At 39.0% G+C, this 24,688-nt stretch overlaps 1 protein-coding gene across 1 annotated transcript in view; it reads right to left on the bottom strand.

Annotated features, from left to right (window-relative positions):
• Positions 1 to 531: 531 nt before the first annotated feature.
• Positions 532 to 24,688, bottom strand: part of CEP85L (centrosomal protein 85L) — a 106,997-nt gene continuing 82,840 nt past the window's right edge. The window contains exons 5-13 of the mRNA XM_014263483.2: positions 17,291 to 17,408; positions 15,061 to 15,237; positions 13,201 to 13,353; positions 12,767 to 12,921; positions 11,098 to 11,215; positions 10,733 to 10,783; positions 6,961 to 7,068; positions 6,365 to 6,578; positions 532 to 5,279 (exon numbers count right to left, since the gene is read on the bottom strand). Of these exons, the coding sequence (XP_014118958.1) occupies positions 5,116 to 5,279; positions 6,365 to 6,578; positions 6,961 to 7,068; positions 10,733 to 10,783; positions 11,098 to 11,215; positions 12,767 to 12,921; positions 13,201 to 13,353; positions 15,061 to 15,237; positions 17,291 to 17,408 (1,258 nt within the window). The 3' untranslated portion in view covers positions 532 to 5,115. The remainder of the gene's footprint in view (positions 5,280 to 6,364; positions 6,579 to 6,960; positions 7,069 to 10,732; positions 10,784 to 11,097; positions 11,216 to 12,766; positions 12,922 to 13,200; positions 13,354 to 15,060; positions 15,238 to 17,290; positions 17,409 to 24,688) is intronic.

Below are 24,688 nucleotides of genomic sequence, written 5' to 3'. Positions count from 1 at the left end.
AACCTTTTTGGGTGACCCCACTTCCCCCTACACTTGTGAAGACTCCTGTCAGATTGACTAAAATCCATAACCTTTGACTGCTCCTCAGAGTAACTTGACATGGAAATCGAAGTTGCTGGGTTGTGTTGGGCCGTACTGACCCGCAGTATTTCATGCAGCAGGGATTGCTGACTCCTGCCTAGAATTTTGTGCTTGGTCTTTTAAACAGACCTACCTCTGATGTCTCCAATCAGCATCCAAGATGGCAAACAGACACATCTGTCTAAAAAGGCATCAGGGAATGCCGCTCTAAAATCCTTTTATCACACAGAAATAATATTTTTTTTTATATCAAGGCCCTGATTTAAAAAAAAAAGCCCAAAACATAAGGCCAGGAAGAGAGAACTTGGTCGGCTGGTATTCCAGCAGAAGAGACCATTGAAGGGGAGCTGGGGTGGGTGCTGGGAAGATGTTTCATAATTCCTTTCTTGCCTCCAGCTTTGGTCCCTTCTGTCACATGTCAGATACTGCACAAATGAGAACCATGAAAAATTCACTTTTGTAACAAAATTTATTTCTGCTCTGTGGATACAAATCCCAAACATCAACAAACAAATTCCAGTGGAAAAATACCAGTCATTAACAATGAAAACTTTTATTATTATTTAATAAATAGAACTTTGGCATTCAAAATTCTAGCTGTAAACCCTACTTTAAAAAAAATTACAAAAAGAGGCAAGAACAACAAGCCTAAAGCTGAGCCAGCCAGTGGCTCCTTTACTTTTTACAATGAACACATTGTGATTAAGTCATGACAACTCTATTTACATATGAGGTATTCTGAGCAGTTCAAAAATAGAACCCAATTTACAAAACTACCAGTCTTAAGGGACTGATCCAGTACATATGTCAGCTGTGCTTTTAAAAGAGAGCTCCAGACACGCCTCCCCACTGAACTAGTGATATACTGTAATTAATATACATAGAAAAAACACATTATGATTTGTGTTTCCTGCTCACACATCGTATTCAAAGAAGCTGCATACAACAACCAGCCTAACATTTGAAATGTACACCTAGTAACTAGTTTCAGTACTTCTGTTTCTAGACATTATGCAGGAGTCCTTACTACAAAAGCTTATTAACAAAGTAATGGCAGGTAAGAAGAAAACAAGGTGCAGTCATCAGCACGCTAACAACTTATCTGAAGTTCTGGGGGAATATACATTTACTTCAGGCTAAAAAGGCACAAAGGTATGCAGCTGTGGAATTAATATTGCTAATGAGCTACTGGAATAAATCACCCCTTTAGATAATGACTACTGATCTGTTTGCAGTTTAAGAGTGCAGATTAGTTCAGAACATCTTTTCTCCACTCATGGTAGAACTCGTCATATGAATGAGAAGAGCACAACTGTATTTCCAACTGCACCTGCATCGCACCACTGCAAAGGGCAAGGAAAACTGGAGCAAATGATGCCCTGATGGAGAGACCACAGCGTGCTGTCACTGCCTGTGCTACGACAGCAGGTTGTGGAAGAAAGGGTTTGCTTTCCTCCTTTCCTTGTGCTCTTACCCTTCCCAAGAAAAACCAAAAAAGGTTTAAAACAAAAGGCAGGCAGCAAGGGCAAAGGAAGGAAGGAAACCTTTTGAAGTGAAAAGGATGGAATTTCAGGTCTTAAATTACTTCATGACCACCATCAGTTTGAAATGCTGGAGCCTGAGTGGGTGGTTACAGCAAATCTCCACAATTTCACACACCTGTCACACCACAAAGCTGCACAGTGGAGTTCAGCAACCTAAATCACATTTACATGACTGAGCTGCATTACTTCTATATAGTAAATACTTCTATATAGTGAATACATCATCTATAGCTTGTCGGAAGACGGTTACTTTCCACATCTTTTTCAAAATACATTCTTTTAAATACAGTAGTTACTGTAAGTATCTTCTAGATGATCATATAAATTCTATCTGAAACCATACAAAATGTTACTGTGCAGTTTGCTGACAGCCAGAACGGTACAGTATCCATTCATCTGCAGTTGTCTTCAGCCCTTGGGATTGTCTAATAGCTACAGCAAAAAGTTGTCATGACTAAATCGAAGCAATTCCAACGTTAACATTCGTTAATCACTTCTGTATTAAATATGCTGAATGAGACCATACACACTACATTTTAACCAATTAAACAGTCATGCATATCCTAGACAAAGCTTATTCCACTTAGAGGCATCTGTAAACCGATGCATATATATATAGTAATTGCTACCACTACAACAGGCCAAATTTTAAGAAATCAAAGCAAAGTACTGTATCGCTGTAAATAATCAATTGGTAGTCTGCATCTTTGGCTTACACATCCATCATTCACCTCCCTATTTAATTTGACTGAGGCAGACAAACTCAGGGGGTTTTAAAATCAAGTGCTTTCAAATCAACATAAATATTACAGGTTCTGTAACAAAAAGATTAGAACACAAGACTACAGCACTGCAATCAAAAGTATTATGAATAAAATGGGATCTCCTCCCAGAGGAACTTACAACTAATACTTGAAAAGCAGAAAAGCTCTGAAGTGCTTGGCAAATATAAACTACTCAACTCAACTTTGCAGTACAGTATCACCATTTAGCAGGAGGGACAGTGGAGAAATACCAGCCAAGTGACAAGTTTAATAGTTCAAAGTGACTCAAAAGATCTCCTGCTCCCCTCTAATTGCTCTATTAAACTCCTTCTTATTTCCATCAAATGTAGATAAATGTGGGTTTTGGTGATTTTTTTTATAGGTACAACATTGCCATCTAAGGAAGCAATCATGTGTAACTTGTGTGTTTCCTCTCTCCCTAATATTTCTGATTTTTTATCTGAAACACTATTGAATTCTGAACACTGTTGAATTCTGATAGGAGACAGATGCCATAAACTAAAGACTATTTCACTGCAGGGAGGAACACAATTGACCACACCAGAGGAATGAGCTGAAGCCATAGTCACAAAAGCCAGCACTGTCAGAGGCACAGCAAACTGTGCAAGCCCATTGGTACAAAGATCCTTGTTTTCAGTTTTGCACTAGTATAAAAGTACACCTTTGATGCAGCAGGTATGTATTAATGGGGAATTAATACTGTTAATGAGCTACCAGAGTAAATCATTCCTTTAGGTAACAACCACTGATCTGTTGGCAGTCTAAGAATGCAGATTAGTTCAGAATATCTTTTCTCCACTCATGGTAGAACTCGTCATATGAATGAGAAGAGCACAACTGTACTTCCAAATGCACCTGCATCACACCACTGAGGACAAGAAAGACTGGAGCAAATTACGCCCTGATGGAGAGACTGAAGTGTGCCTACAGAAAGAGCACAGAAATTTAAAATAAAATGGCCTCATTTTTTTACTTGAAGTAGACACTAGATAACCTCATTTGAGATTTTATCTAGATACTGTTTTAGTGCTCACAGGAGCTGGACCAGTCAGATTAATCTATCTGATAACACCATGTAGCAGTAATATAAATAGCAACACTACTTTTCACAAATTAGTCCAAGTCTAGTTTCAGGATAGAAAAAACTGTCAAATAAATAAATCCATACAGCTAAAACAATTAAAGCACTAAATTTTAAAAACATTAACAGTAACCATTAAACAATGAACAGAAAGCAAAACACCACCAATTCAGAAAACTGAAGATATTCACTTTAGCCATAAAAATGCTACCCTAGAATTAACTTGGTTTGAGTTTCTAAGCCTTCCACGAGATTTCTGCTGTTATCCCCACTCCAGATCAGTTGACTGACTTGCAACTTAAGGCATTTGAAACCTTCTTGCAATACCATACAAGTAAGAGATGCACGTATTTTTCTTAACAGTGCAATTTAAAAGTGGTTTTGCTCTTTGCAAGCTTTTGTTTCCTTCAGTTAAGTACTATTTTCCACCATGGATAACTGTGCAGTTAACTTGCAGTGATGTTCCTGGAAATGCCATTTGTCCCATGGGAGTTAAACAGCACTGCCAAGTGACGCTCACTGCATAAGCTATGGAACATGAGCTTACTATTTTATGTAATTGCTTCCTACAAAAATGGAGAAATCAAGATTCTCAAACAATGTGGAAAATTTTTCAGTCCTCAGACAACCAAGTATTTTTTACTGCTAACTGGAAACATTCTGTTTTGAGCCTTAATTTTGCCAAGGGTCAAACACCCTTTTTGTAGCTGTAGTAAAAATGGCTGAGGTGGTGCACAACTTTATCAGAGGCCTTCAGGAAAAAAAAATACAGCAACCTTTTGAAATGGAAAGGACCTAAGGGGAAAAATAAGTACAAACACTAAAATACAGTTGTTGGTTGTTTTGGGTTTTTTTTTTTCTTATAGCCATGGAATATGTTGCAGTTTTATGTCTTACAGCTTCTCTGGTTCACAGACTTTGTACTGAAACTTCTTACAGCAACGTGAGAGTGCTTCAAACAATCTGATACAGCTATATTTTATGGACATGTTTGCATAAAGGAGTTAAACCTGGGGCTTAACTCTCCTATTGGACACACAAGATTGACATCCATTACTAAAAACATCTTTCTTATATCCTAATTTTTGACAACTTGGAGAGCAATTACTTTTTGAGTGCTCCAAGATTGTTCTAATTGCAATTCTTAGAGTGAAGTGCAGTGGCAGAAGCCTCTGGCTTCACCATGTTCAGCCAGACATACACATGCATAGGTTCTTCAACCCTCTCCCCTCAGATCTGAACTCAGATAATGTCACACAATTTTCCTTGATGAAGGAAAGGACTGAGAGTTGTAGCAGCACAGCTGTTCTGAAGCTCTGGTTCCTAAAACTAGGCAAATTAATAAAATGAGCCCAAATGAAGGAAACAGAGTGTCCAACTGATTCATTCTTCACAGCTTGTTCCTACATTCAGTAGTTTGGAGAAAAGGTTTCTTGCAGTTTGTACCACTGTTCACACAATGACTGTCCCCTGCACACCAGACTCCTGGGATCAGTTACACGCAGCCCTCGGAGATGCGCGTCCAGTGCTATTTGCAGCCTTCCCATATGGCTCTTTACTGGAAATGCAAACACCTGTGACACAGCAGGACCTAGTAAGTCGTTTGCTACAGGATGGAGTGTTGTCACTGAGTGATGCAGTTGTCCCCCATGTCCTGAGCGTAGCGGTCCGACATGATAGTCCTTAACTCATCAATATCCTTCCGCAGCTGACAAACATCCATGAGCTTCTTTGAAAGGGTCTCTGTGCTGTGGTAATTTTCACTCTCTTCAGATGAACAGCTCAGTGCTACGAAAGACAACACCCAAGGTTAAAGCTCCAGTAGCTGAGTCCTGTGAATACTGCAACTAGTCACCTCCTTGGAAATAAGAGGCAGGTCACTTTAATTACATCAAGACAAGTCACGCTTCAGTGTGATGAAAAATCTACAAAATGGGGTACTATGTGAACTTAAGCTCAATTCAGAGCCCATCAGTGCTTCTCTGAAAGACGTGCTTTTCTGTTTGCACCAAGATCTAGACTTCCTGAAGTCTGATGAATCAGAACAGCAGTGGAAAAAAATGGATAGAGCAGGCCTTTTCTAGAGACTTCGGGAGTTTCTACAGGCACTCAGAAAAGAGGGCTAGCAGGCATGTAGCACTTCTTGCTGCACATGCACTGTACTTTACCTTTCTACCTTGCTGATGGTTCACTTCAGCAACCTGTCCACCATATTAATTCTAATTAACATTCAGAGAACATCAGAATATGATACATTCAGGTCAACAAAACCAGCTTATTAGAAGCGAAGACCTAACATAAACTTTGTCTGACTGGTTTCAGGGCTTGCTTCTCATTTCCTGGTTAAATTTAACAGCTTAGGAAATGCTGAAGACTAGATGAACAGCACAAGAGATGAAGTTACCAGGCACAAGGCTTATTTAAAAAACCTGGACACCCCCTCTCCCAAACCAGACATGCACATATACAAACAGTAGATGGATATTCCTATCACTTGACCCCAAGGGCTTTCAAACAAAGGTACGAGATGTGTTTAGCATCTGTCAACCCTCATAGTGACTGCAGTGTGTCTCAGGAGGGACAGACACGTGGCTACACACCTTTCTTTTCTATCCATGACTGGGTCCACATGAAGAGCCAGCTACCTGCTCTCTTGACTTGGCAAGGACCTGTGTAGTCACATGCATTTACTGGCCCAGAGGCACTAAGAGCCCAGCTTTTCCAGAGAGCTCCATGAGTTCATGCTCTGCTCCATCTGCATAGCAAGGGAACACAAGCTTGTCCAGCTGGCAAGTTCAAGCACCTCATTAACTAAACTGTTCTTCCTTTGTATCTAAACATTTATTAAACACTGGAAAGTCAACACCACTTACATCTAATTCCCAGCAGTAAGGAAAGGTTAGGCTCCTTGCCCTGAGCTCTCTGGGTGAGAATACTGCACAGTGCTTTCAAGTCAAACAGGCAGTGGGACATTTCCTTGAACAACTGGTCTGCTACAGGCATCTTCTCAGATACTGGCTGCCTGGACTGCTCCACCAGCCGCATCTGCTCCTTCAGGCAGGCATTCTCTTCCATCAGTCTTTGGTTCTTTGTGAAAAGCAGGTGGAAAAAAGGGGAAAGTTAGTCTGCAGCATTCATTGTAGCAGAAAGTTTCAAGGCACAAATAGTATAATTAAAAATAACTGATTTCCAAACATAGGATCAGTGTTTCTGTACCACTCCAAAGAACAGCATACAGACAGCTTTTACATGGCTATTTCGAGTTATCATTACTTAGCCATCTTCACCCTTTAAGTTCTCAGTTCTAGAGGTAGGGGAGGTATGCATTATATAATTGCATGGGAGCAAGGACATTTAAGTATGTAATTAAGCTCATAAAGCCCTACCAAGGGATCTTATAATCATTCTATAAGGTTCTTCCTGGCTCTGGTGTGGTAGAGGGCTGGGTTACTGGTGCTATTTTACTTACTTCAGAGAGAGTTTTATTCAACTGCTCTATATGTCTTTCCTTTTCCTCAAGCTCATTTGTCATCTTCTGAATTATCAGCTTTTCTTGTGAAAGCTTCTCTTGCATAGACTGAAATGAATGAAAACACAAGTTAACAATCTTAAACAACAATAAATAAAAAAAAAACCTGCAATAAGGAATCGCATGCTGTCAATTCCCCAGTTTTCAACCACAGAACTCACACTGAGAAATCATGAGGTACTGCCAAAATGGACAACTTTACTCTTGAAAGTACTCATATTTATTCCACTATTTGGCTTTTAAATCTGTAGATATGTCTTTCTAGGTCATCTGGCAAAATTTAGAAAGAGAACATTCAAGCCATCTTATCTGAATACTAACAATGAATAGAGACTATATAAACTCTGCAAGCACTTTGAAAGCACCCTAGTGCTTTCAAACAGAGAGATCTCTTGAGCTGTGACTTGCCACCTGTAAGATTTATCAGTACTGAAGAGAAGGCAGGGAGTAATGAGAGGCAAGGCAGGCCCAACACTAAATGAAGTTTTTAGAGGCCTGTCTGGTCACAGGAGGTGTTTGCAGCATTGACAAAATTTCCCTGCATACTCAGGTTGACACCACACAAGCAGTGGGGAGTCAGTACTATGTCATATTCTTTGCAAAACTGGAAAATGATGGTGCTAACATTTACAGACTTAATGTGGATTAAAAAAACTGCAACACTTCATTTTTATGTCAGCAGTAAGAATGAGCAGTCAGAACCCAGATACGATTACTTGTTTTTAAAACCATTTTCATAGACTTTATCTGCTGCTCTTTTTACCCACAGCATGCCCTGCAAAAGGAAGTGCTGAAGTAACATGTATCCTAAAGATAAGCTCTTTGAGAAAGCACAGCTACACACATCAGTGGGAGGAAGGAGGCAAAGGAAACACCCTGGGCCAGGAGAGGGCAGGAAATAACTGCTTCAGGCATTTCCTTTGCGTACTTGCAGATGAGCAGAACCTGGAGTGATGTTGAACCACTGCCTTTAGTTTTTTAGAAATATTATCTACTGAGAAAAATAGCCATTACTAGGTTGGACTGAAGGTCCTTCTAGCTCCATCTGTGGTGTACAGACATCATATTTAAGAAGCATGAAGTGAACAGGACAATGCAGTGCCAAAAACACTCTCCCAGCTTCCAAATATCTTCCAATTTTAACAGTTTTTGATGAAGATCAAGTTCAGGGACACCCAGTGCCCCAGCTATGATAGATGCATTAGGACTACCATTTAGATGTTTCATGTTCATGTCAATAACAGACAAAAAAGGTTTGACTGTCCAGCCTTCTGGAAGGGGGATGGTGGTAGGGAAGACAGGGTGAGAAATATTAACCTTCCCCAGTGTATTTTCAGAACTACATCTGCCACTAAATTTACATGACTTTGCAAACTAAGCAAAAAACAATTTTTAGAATATACCAATCAATGTGTACGCATTCGGCTCAAGAACTGCCCCATGTAATGGGAACTACTAGAAGTATAAATCAATGTTTATTTTCAAAAGATACACCTAAGATCTATCATTCTCTGTCACCCTCATTTTAAAGCTCAGAAAAAGCACATGTGCTAAACAGCTTGGCTGAACCTACAGTTCATATATAGCTATAGCTAAGATTTCCACGTTTCTCATGGTGCTATGAATCCTCTATACTTCACCCTTAATTTTCCCATATGCTTTTCAAAGTTACAACTTGGTGGCAATATTCCCAGCCTGGCACAGCTCGGGTTTATTGTGACTGACAAGATTGACAGATGTACTTTGGGTAACATAGACATTGTACAAATCTGACTTACTTCTACTCTCCTTTTTGTACCAAAACTGTTAGTTTTGTGATGTCTAAATCATGTAAATATTAATTTATTTTTTAAAACACCACTGTCATTTACAATTTTTCTCTTTCTAAAGATGCACTATATATGCAGCACAGCATCTTGCCAAGACCAACCAAAAGTTTAATCCCTCTCACTCAGAACAACAAATCAATGAAGTAAAACCACACAAGCAAGATCAAAATAATTTCACCATGATCATGAGCAAATAGAAACTAATACTGCTTTATACAACTGCTGTCTGAAACAGAATTTGTTTTCAGCTTGGAAGTTAAAAACAATGAACTGAAATACATTCTCAAGCGTAAGTTTACAATGTGGCAGAAGACAGGGAATAAAATGAGATCATCTTAGCTGAAGATAAATTGCATCTCTGTGCTGATAAGGGATTTCAATGTCTAATGAACTAATTTTCAATGCTTCCCAGATCACAAGTATGGAAGGCCAGGGAGATCAAGGATACAAAGCAGCTGCTATATTCTACAAGTAATTTGAGGGCTGACACCATTTTCAAATCTTATTTTCTGTCCTTATACAAAATACCTCAAGAGGAAAAGAAAGAGGAACTCCTGTAGAACAGAACAGTACCCTGTTCACAGACAGTCACAATTATTCAGCATTTCATAGTCCAGCTCCCTAAAGTCATGTCAGGCTAAGCACACAAAACACTGAAGACCATTAGTCTCAAGATAAAGGTAATAGTGAGAAAGAGACCAGAAAGTTTAGGAAACATGGAAAGATCTAGGTTGATGATAGCTTACACTTAGCAAGTTGTGTGTATCTCTAATAAGCACAACATATATATGGAGTATATATGTAAATAATCTTAACTACAAAAAATGACAAAGAACCTCAAAAAGGTTATTAAGTTGAAGCTGAACTTATTTTTTAATTATGTAACACCTGAAACAATATTTGCCTATATTACAATTTTTGCATATACCAGTCTGCTCCATGCAAACATCTCAGTTTGATAAAATCAGTCTTCTTCAAACCTTGTGAAGCTAAGTAAGTCGATTTCCTTTCCAGTTAATATATGTACCTCATGTTTCAACCTAAATTCTCCTACTGCTTCTCTACAGATACATTTCATACACTGCAATCTAATCAAACAAATACATGACTGTTGACAGGAATCAGGCCTCCTGTCATAGAGGCAGAGAAAGGAAGCAATTTAACAGTGGGAGAAAACTTTTAATAGACAAATGACATTCTAGAAGAGGAATGTGGAAACTAGAGTTTGGCTTCAATATTTGCTGAAAACAGATGTTTAGGTTTTTTTAAATGCTCAGCTTTTTCTATTGCAAGCAATACCTTCTTCTCTAAAAGCTGTATAACATTTCTTTTTCTCCACAACAAACAGCGGTCACTGAGTAACTTTCAACACTCTGTTAATCAGATATATAGAGCTGCAGCTGACTCCTAGCTGACAACCTCTGCTGCCTAGAAAAATCTTTGGCTGCAAGCTGGGTACCTGAGATCCACCAAGACAGTTAAGGTATCTAAGTGTCAGAAACCAGTTGAACAGGGTGAAGCAGGATGATTTAGAAAGGCACCTGTCTCTTCTAACAAACTGAACAATGAAGCCCCTAAGCAACACTGCTTTTGTACTTTGGAAGATCCACTAGACCAGCAGAATAAGGATGCAACATAGCAACAGTTTTTCACTTTTTGATGAGAACCAGTGAAGTGCTAAACCACAGAGACATAACGACTACACTATGAGCCTGCAAGAGACCATGGGTTGACTATAGTCCACTTATAAGATTAAGTTTTTTGGCATTTCTCCCTTTGACTCCTATTCAGAAAGAAAAAAGAATAAAATCCAACTTTAGCAATGTTATTCTTATGAACTAAAAATGTACACAGTAAACAACAGAATATACACTCTTCCTTACCTGCATGTCCAAAATCAGTCCAGTTATCTGATTTTGTTGATTGTCTATAATCTAGAACATAAAATTAAGCAATTTAGAAGGCTTAAATCTCTTCAGATCATTGTCTAAAAATTAGCGTACAGGTGTGTAGACAGATTCTAATTAGCATCTTTAAAAATGCAAATGACAGTACAGTTCAACTCTGACAGAACACAAAATTCATGCAAAATCAATGTTCTGAACAGAGACAGGTAGGTCTTGAAAAGTCATTTGAATTAGCAACAAATACATAATTCTTTAGTGAGATATTTATTTCTATATTTTAAAAAAGGGAAGTGCAGGACTTAAGGTTAAAGATGCCACCAGAAGATAACTTGCAGACTAACCTTACTGGCTTTCTCATTCTTCTCTTTGAGACATTCATTCTCACTCTGAAGCTGTTTTGTGTCCAACATAGGAAGCCGGATACCATCTTCCAGGCATTTTTCTACTTTCTGTTGTAAACTGCCATTCAACATGAAAGAAAGATTAAGTAGCCTAATAGAAACCAGAGGGTTGTGTGTTCTAGGAAAAAATTAGAAACTTGCACCACCTTCCCAACCAGAACTGTAAAACTGTACCTAGCAGAAACCAGCCTTATGAATGAGCATATAATTCATGCACTAACAGTGCATGAATGATGCAAAAATTCTGAACTACTCAAGTTGCCATGGCACTGACAAGGCCAGATTCATGCAGATGAATGCTGGTTTTATGTGCCATATTCTGTGCTGAGTCTCCCAACAGGCACAGCTCCAGCAGTACGGTGTAGGGAGAGAGGGCAGAGAGGAGCAAAGCAAAGCTTTGCAACGCTCACAGTAGCTCTGTGCTACTGGGGGAGGCAAAGCATAGATCAGAGGCATCTTCACAGCTTTGAGAGTTTTTAAATCAGACTGTCTCACTGGGGCACATGCAACTCGAAGTGGAGTCCAGAATCAGACACTGTGCCTAGTGCTGGTGGCCCATCCATCACAGCCTCTGTGACTCGTAATGGTGAGCCCAAGGCCATTCCTGACAGGAATGCTCCCACACAAGGGCATGGCCTTCAGACCTTCCATTGCCCAACTCAACCCATACGTGCAGCTACAGCCTCTGTCTGCTGCCTTCTCTCAGAAAGGAAATACGCTTTATTAGTGCTAATCTTGCTGTCTTATTTAGAAACCAGAGGTCACCCCAACTATTTGTAGGCTTTCAGAAAAGACAGAATGATCCCACTCTAGATTGTGAGAGCACGAAGGGCTTCCATTGGTAAGATGGAAACAATGTGACAACAATTTGGCTGGCAAGGTGTCCCAGCCAGCTCGCCTTTCATCATGGAAACCTTTCAGACTTCCGTGGTATGCACTTTTCCCCAGTGCAGGGACAAGGAACTGCAGGAACATCCACAGATACTTGAAAGTGATTCTCCCCTACTTCCCTCTCCCCTTTAATAAAAAAAAAAATAAAATAAAAAATTGTTTGAGTAGGTCCCCTGATCTAAAATACCTTTTCTATTTCCCACACCTGGATATCTGTCCAATCTGTTTTTTCATACTTAGGTAAGTTCAATGACAACTTATTAACTACAGCTATATTTCCTTGTAAGTACGTGCACCCTTGATGAAAAGGTAAGAAATATCTGGAATTTCTTGAAATCTTTGACCCTTCCCTGATATACCCATCAGCCAATATCCAGCTTTTCCATAGCTCATGACAGCATCAGTTATTAAATAGCCCTACTGACAGCTTCTATATAATGCCCCTTTGCCACACAAGTTTGTTCCATCCTCTATCTGCCAACAGGCTATGATGCCACTGCTGGAGTGTCCCACAACCTGAAGGACAGAGAGCAAAGAATGCCCTAGGCTCACTCTTCTCTGTGGTGTTCATTACAACTTGCCATGGAGCAAGCTGAAAAACCCTTACCAAAAAAAATCATTAGCACTGTAATAGATTAAGATGCACATAGCATTAGGTCTTGACATCATGTGGGGAAGCACATCCACTGCAGGGCACAGCCTGAGCAGCTGTTCATACCTCTGCACTGTTGTGACCAGCTCTTTCTCTTTTTTCTTCTGAGATGCCAGCTGCAATTCTCTCTCTCTGCACTGTGACCGGGCTTCTCCGAGTTTCTTTTCCAACTCAGCCATGGTTTCTTGAAGTTGCTTGTTCTTCTCTTCTAGAATTTGCAGCTAACACAAGGTTACATTAGTCAGTCACAGTGTCACACCAGCAGAACAGCTCGTGTCAGACCACAGCCTTGCAGTGACCTGCTGCATAGTTTCACACCTGTGTCACTTCTCTGAGTCTGAGAAATCCTAATACCTACAGTTCTTTCTAAAAGATTGAAATACTTCTCTTCCTAAACATAAGGGTGAAAAAAGAGATTTTGAAACAGTAAAATATTTGAGAAGAGATATTAGGGAAGTTACTTATATTTTCAAGATGTAAACAAACCTCCTTTACCTTACCTGTTTAGTCTGCCCTTCTATATCATCCAGTGTTGGAAGGTCAGCCAGGTATTTTTCTAAGGTTTCAATTCGTCTTTGTTTTTCTTTGTTTTGCTCAGACTCTTTCTGGCATTTCTTTTTCAGGCTATTAATATATCGGTCTCTAGTTTTAAGCTAGAAGAAAGAAAGAGTACATGCTTTACGATAACAGTAAAAAATAAGCCTGCTTTGGAAGCAGAGGCTGTTAACTCTCCAAGAACTGTACTCTCAGCTGCATGAAAACGTTGGGTAAGAGCAGGAAACAAAACCAAAAATTATTAATCCCAACAGCTTCAAGTTATAGGCCCATGTGTCCTCAAACCACAACTGCTTCACCTCTGCCCAGAGCAATCCATGTGCCTTATGAACTGAAAACACAAACAAATCAACACTTTAAACACTTCACACATTAACACTTGTTAATTCTTTCACCCACTGAGATGTTCATGTGCAACAAGTAATCAGGATATATTTTAGTTCCTCTGGACTAGGAAAACAATTTAAAACATGAGGACCAAGAACTTAATCTACCAAAAAATGGAAGCCACAACCCTGACTCTGATGCAGTCTGACAATCACATCAGGGGACATCAGATCAGAATAGTTGCTTTCTTAAACACCTTTTCTACAGGCACCTTAATTTTGCATAAGCCCGGAAAAGACTTTTTGTATTATGTTACATTTGTTCATATTCCTGGTACATCTTTTGCTTTATTACCTAAATCAAATAAAGCAGAAAGAAAGGCTGGAAAAAAGAGTATTTATTTTCCACTGTCCCTCCCTGTCCTTTCTCTCCTTGAGAGCTTTTTGTTCAGTGCACAGAATGGACAGGTGTTAAGGGGCAAATGGGGACTGTGCAGAGAATTGGGGCCCAGCCTACAGACCATGCTGCTAACACAAGTACTGCTGCACAGGTCCTCACCACTGCCACTGCCCGCCAGTCCCTACACAGTGAGGAATCCAGGCAGGAAAAGATCACAAAGGAGGAAGCAGCAGTATCCAATTTCTGCCCTTCCTGCCTCAGTGAAAAGCATACTGAGGGTTCACCGGAAATGGTAAGGCAGAGTTTTGAGATTAATTATGCATTCTTCTTTGTCTTCCCACCTGACATGTCACTGTGTCACATTGCTTGTATCCCTTGAACCTGATATAATATAAATTAAGCCCAGTAATTAAAGAAGATGAGGTAACAGTGACAATGTACCCCTGAAACATTAATTAGGAACCCCTTGGTCAATGGCACATGTCTGCTTGCAATAAAGGGAGGCTGTGAGTACATTCAAAACTACCCCTGGGAATTCCTTAAGCCTGGAAAGAAACCCTTTGTCGAAACAGTTCTAAGAACACAGCTATCTTTGTCTCAGACTAAAGTCCACTCTGCACATTCTAAGAAAGCTACAAGAGAACCACTCGAGCTAAATGGGCACATATGGGCTGGTAAGTGCATCTCAAGGCTTGAGGGCCACATTTACAAACCATGCTAAAAATAAGGATTTAATTTTCACAATCTGTGTTTTTAAATGATGCTTTATTTACTGTCATAAACACTACAAACTACAAGAACTAGCAGGGCTTTTTTTTTTCCCAAAGCTTAACTAGTACCTGATTAAAACTGTTACCATGATTACCATTTTAACTAGAATCACTTTCAAGGATATATTCTCTACAAGTCCAGATTTATCCACTACCAACACCTGAAATCATTAATCCTCTTTTTCTATCACGGATAGTTTAGTGACCTTTTGAAAATAACTCAGGCACCCAAATACTGAGTTGTTTTCTAGCAAACATACGCTGCTGCAACAGTGTCAAAAAGAAATGTGGAACAGGAAAGACACTTACTTTCTCCTCCATTTTCTTTTTCTCTTCACTGGATTTGGTTGAAAGTTGTTTCACAATTTCACTGAGTTGCAATTCCTTGTTCTCAGCTGCTGCAATCTTTCGCTCAAGCTCCTCGAGGTGGGATGCTGATCTTTCTGAAATGTGAGGTTGCAGTGGTGTGCTCTCATACTGTGGTTGCTTATGAAAAGAAATAAAATAGTCACACAAATATTCACTCACACCACTGTACACTTGAACTGCAGAGCAAAACTGTCCTGCATTTTTTTTTTAGCTGTCAGGAAGGGTGGGGTTTGATTTTTCAAACAGTGAAATACGTGGTAACAGCATGTGTTTCAGGAATCTGAAGCAAGAAAACAAAGAAGCTGGACACCTTTACACTCATAATAAATGCACAAGAACATTGTGTGGCCACTTTCCCCCTCAGATTCATAGAAGATGTGTGATCCCAAAATAAATCCCTATAAACGCAGATAAAAAGCATTTCCAAAACAAATCACTACCACTGCACTATCATACCATCTCCTGGGAAGAAAAACATTTTAAATTTGCTTTGTGTATACTAAAGTAAGAGACACTTCAAATCCCAAGACCTTTCTAAAGCAGAACATCAGCACTAGTCAAAGCTTAGAGCTATCACTCCTGGGTTGAGAATGGTGCAAGAACAAGCTTGAGACTAGAGCTACAGTCAGAAGGCAGGTCTCCTATCTTTTGTTCTGTATATCAAAGCTTCCATCTTTGCTGGCCAGAGACAGGCAAGCACAAAATGGAAGTTGGCTGCATGTGGGATGAAAAAGGAGATTGCATCCCATTGCGCTTTCAAGATTCTTTTAATAACATAGATTGGTTATCTTTAAAAATACCGTCTGTATAATTTCTTTTAACTAGTGACATTCCTTCAGCAAAGTATTAAGAAATTAAAATGTTCATTAAACTAGATTTGCTTTTATAAATTCATCTTATACAAGACAAGCAGAAACCCAAACACAAATCAAGCAGAAACCCAAATACATTATAAACTTTCAAGTTTCTTTAAATTACGAAAGAGGAATGCACCTGCTGCTTTATTTGAAGCACAACATACATATGTGCACTAAAATTTCAGTTTCTGAAATATTGTTTCTTTTGTTCATTTGTTTGTGTCTTTTGTTTGCATCTTCTCTCCTGCACACCCTCCCCCCTGCAAATAAATATAAAAAAAAAGTCTTAATCTGGACATGTTTTGAAGTATTTTATAGAAGGAGATCTGGAAGCAACAAAAGCCTAGACATTCCTAGATGTTTCAAAAAGTCTCTGTATACCTAACTTCACACTGAGGCTCCACTTGAATTTCTCTGCTGTCACACAAACCACAGTCTCACCTGAGATAACAGAGTACAGCTGTGTTATTCCAAGTACACAAATAATGTCACGCTGAAGTACCCTAGCTGAGATTCTACTGCAGTGTTTGTGAAAGAAAAAGATAACACAATAAAAGAGGGACAGAAAAGCTATTTCTCTGCATATCTGCCTTTAACAATCCCTTGCTGCATTGCCTTTTAGATATGCCAAGGCCTGGAGATGGAATTTGTGTGCTATAAGCAGCCACAGTCCTCACATTGATCTGCACTTGGTGAACCTTTGCTACCTCATTCTTATGCTACTTGATACCTCTGCTAGGCAGATGAAACTTAGGACAAGTATACTCAAAATATCACCAGACATTCCCGTTCACACTAAGTGCTCCCTAAGAGTATTAGCCCATATCCTCTTCAGGTGTCTTGTCAAAAGGTACTCCACCAGTCTGTTTGCCTTCTCATATCTCCTCCATCTATTCTATCCATAAAATCTAATCATCTAACCAGGAGGGCAGTATCTCCTCCTCTACAGAAAACCTCTATTAGTTATTTTCAGATACTCTCCTGTCAAACTATTTTTTCTCCTACTATCTCTCTGTAGGACTACCATACATGCATGCTGTTAAACTCTTATTCTTATAGTGTCACAATCCCTCATTGCTATCTCATTTTTATCAGACTTCAAGACATACAAGATTTTAACAAAACTTAGATTTCTGCAAATATACGGTAAACTACAATACCTAGAAAGTCTTCTCTACGCAATTTGCAGCAATGCAATTACACAGCCATCAATAATCACAAAAGCTCTACACTTTGGCCTGCAGAAAATTGTGACTATGCTTTTATGTACAGTGAAGTGGAAAGCTCTGCTGAAAGAAAAGTATTCATCCTACCTGTAAATTAGTCAAGTATGGCTCTTCGCAGTTCACAAGATGGCTCAGTCGTGCATGTTGAGCTCGTATTTCATTCTCCCTTATCTTCTGATGTAAATTGTTAATTTGCTGATTTTGCCTGTAATACACAAATTTAATTTGGAAAAAAAAATGGAATGGAACAGAGATTAGAAAAACAGAGATCTTAAGACTTATAGGGAAGAATACATTAAGCATGGTATCCAACTATCCTGATCTACACTAGCTGTGGGCTTTTTCCCACTGCAGCCAGACTGCAACTGTAGAAATACAATTCGAAAACTCTATCAATTTTGTGTGGGCTGAGGGAGGCTTCTGTTGCCATTTGCTCCTAGGGCTGGAAGTATAAGCAGGAAAAAGCATACAGAAAGCAGAACAAAATCAAACAAAAATGGCACATTCATTTCACTTGGCCCCTCTCTTTACCAGAGCTGACTTCTGACAAAAGTTGAAGAGATTTATAAATCAAGGGGAACAGAAAGAACTTAAGAAGAAAAGGCCATTATATAAGATAGTCAGCACAGCTTCCCTGCAAGGTCTTGCTTTTTGCTTTACTTTAGACTTTCTCAATCAACTACCTTCCCCTAGGGTAAAATACTGCCCTGTGCCCTAAAACAAGTATCATGCCCCAACTGCTTGGCCAGTGTACAGCAGAAACAGTATCAGCATTGTATCACTATTTAATTATAACACAAATTGTATCACAGTTTAAATCAGGACCGCATTTGAACTAGGCAGGACTGCGGGGCAAACACCTGCCAGGTCTCTGCCCCAGCTCGAGGCTCAGCCTCACAAGGTGTGCAGTAACTCTCCATGGAGCAACAGGCACCTCAAAACCTGACCCCAGAGTGGAGCTGTCAGCACCCACCAGAAACACACAAAGACCTTCTCAACAAACTTAAAACTGATTTTGTGCGCTCCGTTAGTTTTCACTTTTCCTTCTTTTTTATCCTAGGATATATTTGCATGCAAGCATGACATTTTTTTCTCAGGGTTTCACCTCTAAGCATGGAGCATGACTGGCTTTTCTGAAAACAATGATGCTGAACCCAGATGACTAAACCAAGTCTTTAGAGGAGATAAATAGCAAATAGAGGTTAACTTCAAGGGAAAAGACCTGCCTGTGCACACGCTGGAAAAGAAAATCCTGCAAAGTATACAGGAAAACATCAAAATCTGTTGCTTTTTCTAAAATTTTGAAGGGTTGTGTTTTGGAAGAGCATCTTGGAAACATTGGCATGTGTACAGAAAATATGCATTATATAATCTATAAACTAACATGAAACATGTATTAGTTGACTGCAACTACAACTGCAAATTTTAACAGGATGTCAAAACCCAGTTGAAGGGACCATTTTAGCTACTCATATTCTTCTAGTCATCAGCCAAGTGTACCCCTATATATTTGGGGTAGAAGAAGAATATCATATTTTTAAAATACTGAATACGGTAGAAGTTACGCATTTCTCAGCTAGATGGGCTAAAGAAGACATGATGAGAACATGATTTTTTTTTCTGTTTCCCTAATTTTATATCTATAAAGAACAGCAATGAATGGAAAACCAGTACATGTATGTTGCCATTTGTTGGTACCTTAGAACAATTTATTCAACATGAATGATTAAGGAGAGAGCAAGTGAATGCATTTATGTGACTCCGTAGCAAATCTTAAAGTATTTTCTATCAGCACAGGTGATCTTGAGGCTTCCCTCTTCCCTCTACTATCTAGATTGAACAAGCTTGTACAAATACAAAAGGAGTATGTGACATGGGAAGACTGTGTACAATTCTGGTTGTCGTCTGCAACACAGCACTACAAACAGAAAGCTTCCAACTTATTTTGGAAGGTTAGGTAAAGGAATATGTTCTTAACTTGTAAGAGGCCTTATAAAAGTCCAAGAGTTTGCATAAACATATGAGAAAATATTAAGTCTTGATGACTTCTGTGCATGCCTGGTCACAGAGAACAAAATTATTTAGAGTTATCCAAATCTATGAACTGAAGCAAATTTTCATTTTTTTATCGCCTTATTACCTCCTAGACAGTTCTATTAAAATTTCATTGTTTAAAAATTATTTAACCACTTGTCACATACCCCTTGAAAGCACTACATGATTTTCTGTTTATGGCTGACAGTAATTTAGCAGCGCCTTCCTTCCCAGGCAGGATTGCAAGAGTCTGAACACTACAGTCTGGAGAATATGCTTTAAAATATTTTTGAACTACCAGCGCCATATTTCCTTTCATAATCCTTTCCCTATCCTACAAAATCCCTATTGGAAAAAAGGAGACAAGATAACCCGAGATGTGACAGAACACAAGGTTTAACTAGCTTGCTTCTTTTCACTCTGCAAAGCACGAAACTCTCCATCATTACATAACTGTACAAACAAAACACACTCTAGAAATGTTTTAAGGCTGTGCAGACCCCAAAACTTCTTCACTTAACTGCCTCTATGAAAACAACATTAACCTCATGGCACCAAGAAACAAACATTTTGCTGCATAACCAGAGACTCTGAGCTTCATTTAAAAGGAATTTAAAAAGGAACACTGTCCCCAGAAGCCACCCTATTACCAATCTATCAGCCCAGCACTTTAAAAAAAAAACAAACCATCTACAATCAGCCTTTAGCGTTTAGCTACCTCTAAGTTTCTGTCAAGCTCCTCAACACTTAGTGCCTCCAGAAGCCATCTGAGTACATGTGGGCACAGTGCAAGTGGGCCTGAGCTCAGGGCATGGAGGAATCTGACAGGAATTCTAACTTCAGTGCACAGAAACCAGACCCCACCTTACACATCTGGCTTCAATCAAAGTACTGTACCTAGGTAACATGGAAACTGCTTCCTTCACAAGGTCCTTATTTTTTTTCCCCATAAGTGAGTGTTACAATTTTATGTTGACAGCAAAGGAAGAATTACTGGTGTACTGTGTGTCATGGCACCTCTCACTTGGTTTCATTCAGCCTCTTTGTCCACATGCAAAAACCACTATTTTAATTAAAGTGTCTGTCTTGACACATCCCTTCCCCTTACACTCAGACTAAAGTAGAGGAGAACAGGAGACAATATCCTGATACAAAGTAATCAACCAACCAAAGGGACTCAGAGCTGAGAATTTTGTTTAAAAAGAAAATAAATAAAAGCTAAAAAAAAAATGAAAATAAATCAGAAAAGGCAGGAATAAAAACCATCCTTTCAGAAGGTACATTTTAGTGTTCCTTATTTAAACTGATCTTCCAGAAGAAAATGGCATTAAAAGATGAATAAATTGTAAATATTCTCTCCAATCAATTAATAGAAACATAAGACTAATAACATTGTTTTCACAAACACTTCTGACAAAAATCTTTCCAGCTGTCCCTCAAGGTCCAATATTATTTCCAGAAACTGGGGGTGGCAGTGCAGAAACAGACAAAAAAAGAATCTAAACTCCTCTTGAGGTAGGAGAAGACTGCCTGGTACACAGAAGACTGTTGCAGTTACCTACAGAAGAGTTCTGCCCTGAAGACATCTTGCATTCTTCTTCAGATATAATGATTTAAAGGCTTTGTGTTTTTTTTTCCTTCAGAAGCTAACTTGCTTGCTATATTTTCATTATTTTCATTTTTCTTTTTTTCTCATTTCACTGATACACTGGACTATGCCCTTTCACTCCATTTTTTGAACCTCCAGACATTTATAAATAACCCAAGATCAAATCTTCCCTGTACAGCTCCCAGGTACATTCCTTCTGAGGGAGCTCAGCAGAAGTGACAGGTTATCCAACATACAAGACTCAAGTGATGGCTGTGTACGGCTCTATGGTTTCCTGAACCAGCTTTTATGTCCCAGTTCCCATGTGTCAGCTATTTACATTCTAGCTATATTATTTATGGAAAGCCCTATCATTTTCACAAAGTAATGACATTGGCTTAGTTCCCAGTCTTATAAATACGCATCTTGCTCCCTTTTCTTACGTTACCTGGAACATTCTTTATTTTTGTAAACAAAATTTTAAGGCTTCAGCCATGTTTCATATTTCAGATCAATGATACTTTGTTACAAAGGGAAAATTAAAAACCTGTCATGGCAGATTGTACCATTCTCTCGCCTTTCCCAAAATTACCAACTACCAGCCCTACATGAAATCATAACACTATACACTAGGCTACCAAAGATGCTGATTCTGCCTAATTATTTCTTGGGCATTTAAGGAGAATAGTATTCCTTATCTTTCTGCCTGCCACAGATACTTCCATTCATAATTCCCCCATCCTATGACTCTACTTACAAAACCGTCTAGAATTCAGAGGAAAATTTCTGATGCTACTTGACCCTAACTGAATCTATTGAAATGAGCAAAAAGAAAGCTAGAGCCATAACAATGAAGTATCAGTGGGAAGAGTGGGGGAGGTCTCTCTTTTGATTCAATTGCAGTTCTGTCCTTTAGCTCAAACAGTTCCCTTTGAAAATTCAAGTCAGCACAGAGGATGTGGGACAGCAGAGAATAGCACTTAGCTCAGCGTGCACAAGACTGGATTGTCTTCAGAGACCAGCATTAACAAACTGCTTAATATACAAAATGCTTCTCCTTAAGTCTCAAAAATATCTGTATGACATAACTGATATTCACATAATTTTCCTCACATTCACACAGGACAAGTGTGGACATATACTTACAGACACTCACATATACATTTGTCTGGAAATAAACCATACTTCTTGAATCTGGGACCAGCTCATCCATTCTCCATATGCTCATCTTATCCCCTACTTACTCAAACATGAAAGAGCCTTTAGAAACCCACATCTGCCAGAGAAGCACTTCGTTTCCCCAACTTCTAAGTTTACTTAATTTCTAATTAGCTAATTTTAAAATCTAACAGCTTAATTTCTAATTAATTTCTTAATTTCTACTTACTTAATTTAAATTTCTACATTAATGTAAATCTCCATCTCACCCTCCAAGACAAGACCAGTATCTTCAAACAATTCAGGGACTTTAGAACAGAACTTCCTCTACTACAGAACGGACACTAGTAACTTAAGAAACCAAATTACAATTGTTGCTTACCTTCAAAAGTCACAACTTAACATGAATTTGCTGCTTTAGGTGAAAATGTCTGAGCAGATTTCTTCAGAATTAGGATACAAAGTAAACTACAACATGGATCCCTCTGTATTACAGGTATCATTTATTCCATACTGCAGCTTGAGATAGGCGGCTTGTTTTGTTGCTGAAGAAGTTGGATACAAATTTTTATATCCCTTTGTTTTAGAGGCACAATCTCTTGGGACTAGAAGTCCAAACATGCAGAGTACTGATAGGGAAAGAGATCCTTAGTACACGAAGTCCTAAAAACAATGTGAATATGTTTTCCGGAATTTGGAAGATAATGCCAAAGAACGCCAGCATCAGCAAAATTCATGAGAAAAGACCTCAAATTTCATATGCAATAAAGTCTCCTTTTTTTGTGAAACTGTTCTAAATGAACCTTTCTTGCAGTCACAGCAGAACTTACCTTGAAGGGAAGATGGGAACACTACCTTTGGGAGTCAAGACATGATCTCTGATCTGGATGGATTGGTTTTTGTGGTATTTTTTGAATGACTTTTCTGAATTGCATTAACTTTGAAATGCTTGCCTGACCCGCAGGATCTGAGCTAGAGCTGAAGCAAGGCAGGCAAGAGCACAGACAGCAACTCTACTTTCTCAAAAGCCTTGGACTACTTAATCAAGGGAGTGAGGAATGAGAGTGACACAAATAGAAATGTTGCTTCAGAGAGAGGATTGCACTCTCCCTCCCATGCTGGGAGCTCTTCAACTTCTGCAGTCTCATGGCAGGACAGAGAACAACTCTTGCACCTCCCCTGCAGTTCTCTGCCAAATACTAGAACTTACTAAAATTATTTAAATCTATGGAATACAAAATGGTTTAGTACCAGTTCCACAGAGAAGTATCTGGTACTGCAGCTGACCAAAACTGCCCAATGTTGTACAGCAAAAAGTAAACACCACACATGTCTGGTTGCCCAAGGGAGGCCTCAATGGCCAATTTGGACACTTCAGGGAAGATGTGCTCATCAGCTGTAGAGATCTCAAAGAATAATAAAGACTTGATGCCTAGAAAACATTACCTACGGATGGAAGATTAAGTCATATTAGTAAAAAATTTCTAAAATTTGAGCTAATTAATCACCAAACTGCCCAACCCAGAAAGGCTGTAGAGCAGCTGGTATTGAAGATACCAATAGGGTAAGCAACCAGAACTACTGCTTGCCTTCCCTAGGGCCTGGCAGTCAGATTAAATAGATAATTTCCAGCCCTACGTCCTCTCATTATTGCCAAGATTTAGGTTATTAGATGAAAACTAATTCCATCAATGTAACTAGCACTTACATCTGACAAAGTGACCTTTTAAAACAGCTAAAATAATTACTCTGCAACAAAACCTTCCAGAACATTTACCAGCTCAAGACATACAGAAGTCTCATCCACAAGTTACCTGGGGTTGATATTGGAAAAAGACAAAGGCATCTTTTTCACACTTTTTTTGGAAGCAAAATGTATTTTACACAGCAAAACACTGAGGAGGTTCCTTGCAGCCCCACTTCTCACACAGGACTCCCTGTTATATTCACGCGCACTCACCACATGCGTGGTATAAAGATTCAGGTTCCTCAAAATGGCATCAAATTATCACCATCAAATTATCAAGTGGATATGCTAATGCTGCAGATCTTAACAAGCCAATTGAAATTAAAATAATTACATCTTAATACTAGCATTAAAATGAGCACTATCAGAGCACATACAGTTTTCGGTCATCTACTGAAGTCAGGACAATTTGATACAAGGCGAAGAAAATCTACTTTGCTTGTCTCAGTGAAAACATATAATCCTAATTCAGATATGGAATTAGAAGTTAATGATTTAGCAACTGTTTTAAGAATGTACACGTTATGCTCTGAGAGATAATAGCTATTCACTAAAATTGTACTTCCAAATCTACCTTTCCTTAAAAAGCTGTTCAAATGCTCTTATGCTGTCTGCAAGAGAACACTGCATGCACAGCGTTATTCTCAGCAGCTTGTGTCATGTGTCCAGATATTTGGCATTTATTCACATACCTACTACATGCAGCCCCTGTTCGTGCCACGTAAACTCTGCCAGGACCACACTAGAGACACCTACAGTGGCAGGTCAGTCTCAAGATTCAGCATTGCACCAAACAGTGCAATTTCAGTGGTGTTAATGTACTGAACAGAGGAGCAACATGAAGAATTAAAATGTGATGCTGTAATTTTCTAAACCAATACAAACACTGCTGGCTCCCTCTGGTGCTAAATATAATGCAGTGTTACATACTAAGCTGCTAGAGAAATAAGGCAATGAT

The sequence above is a fragment of the Pseudopodoces humilis genome, chromosome 3 (genome assembly GCF_049639895.1).
Source record: "Pseudopodoces humilis isolate 2021_Gansu_Grassland_sample_001 chromosome 3, ASM4963989v1, whole genome shotgun sequence".
NCBI classification, from domain to species: Eukaryota; Metazoa; Chordata; class Aves; order Passeriformes; family Paridae; genus Pseudopodoces; species Pseudopodoces humilis.
This window is presented reverse-complemented; position numbering and strand designations above follow the sequence as displayed.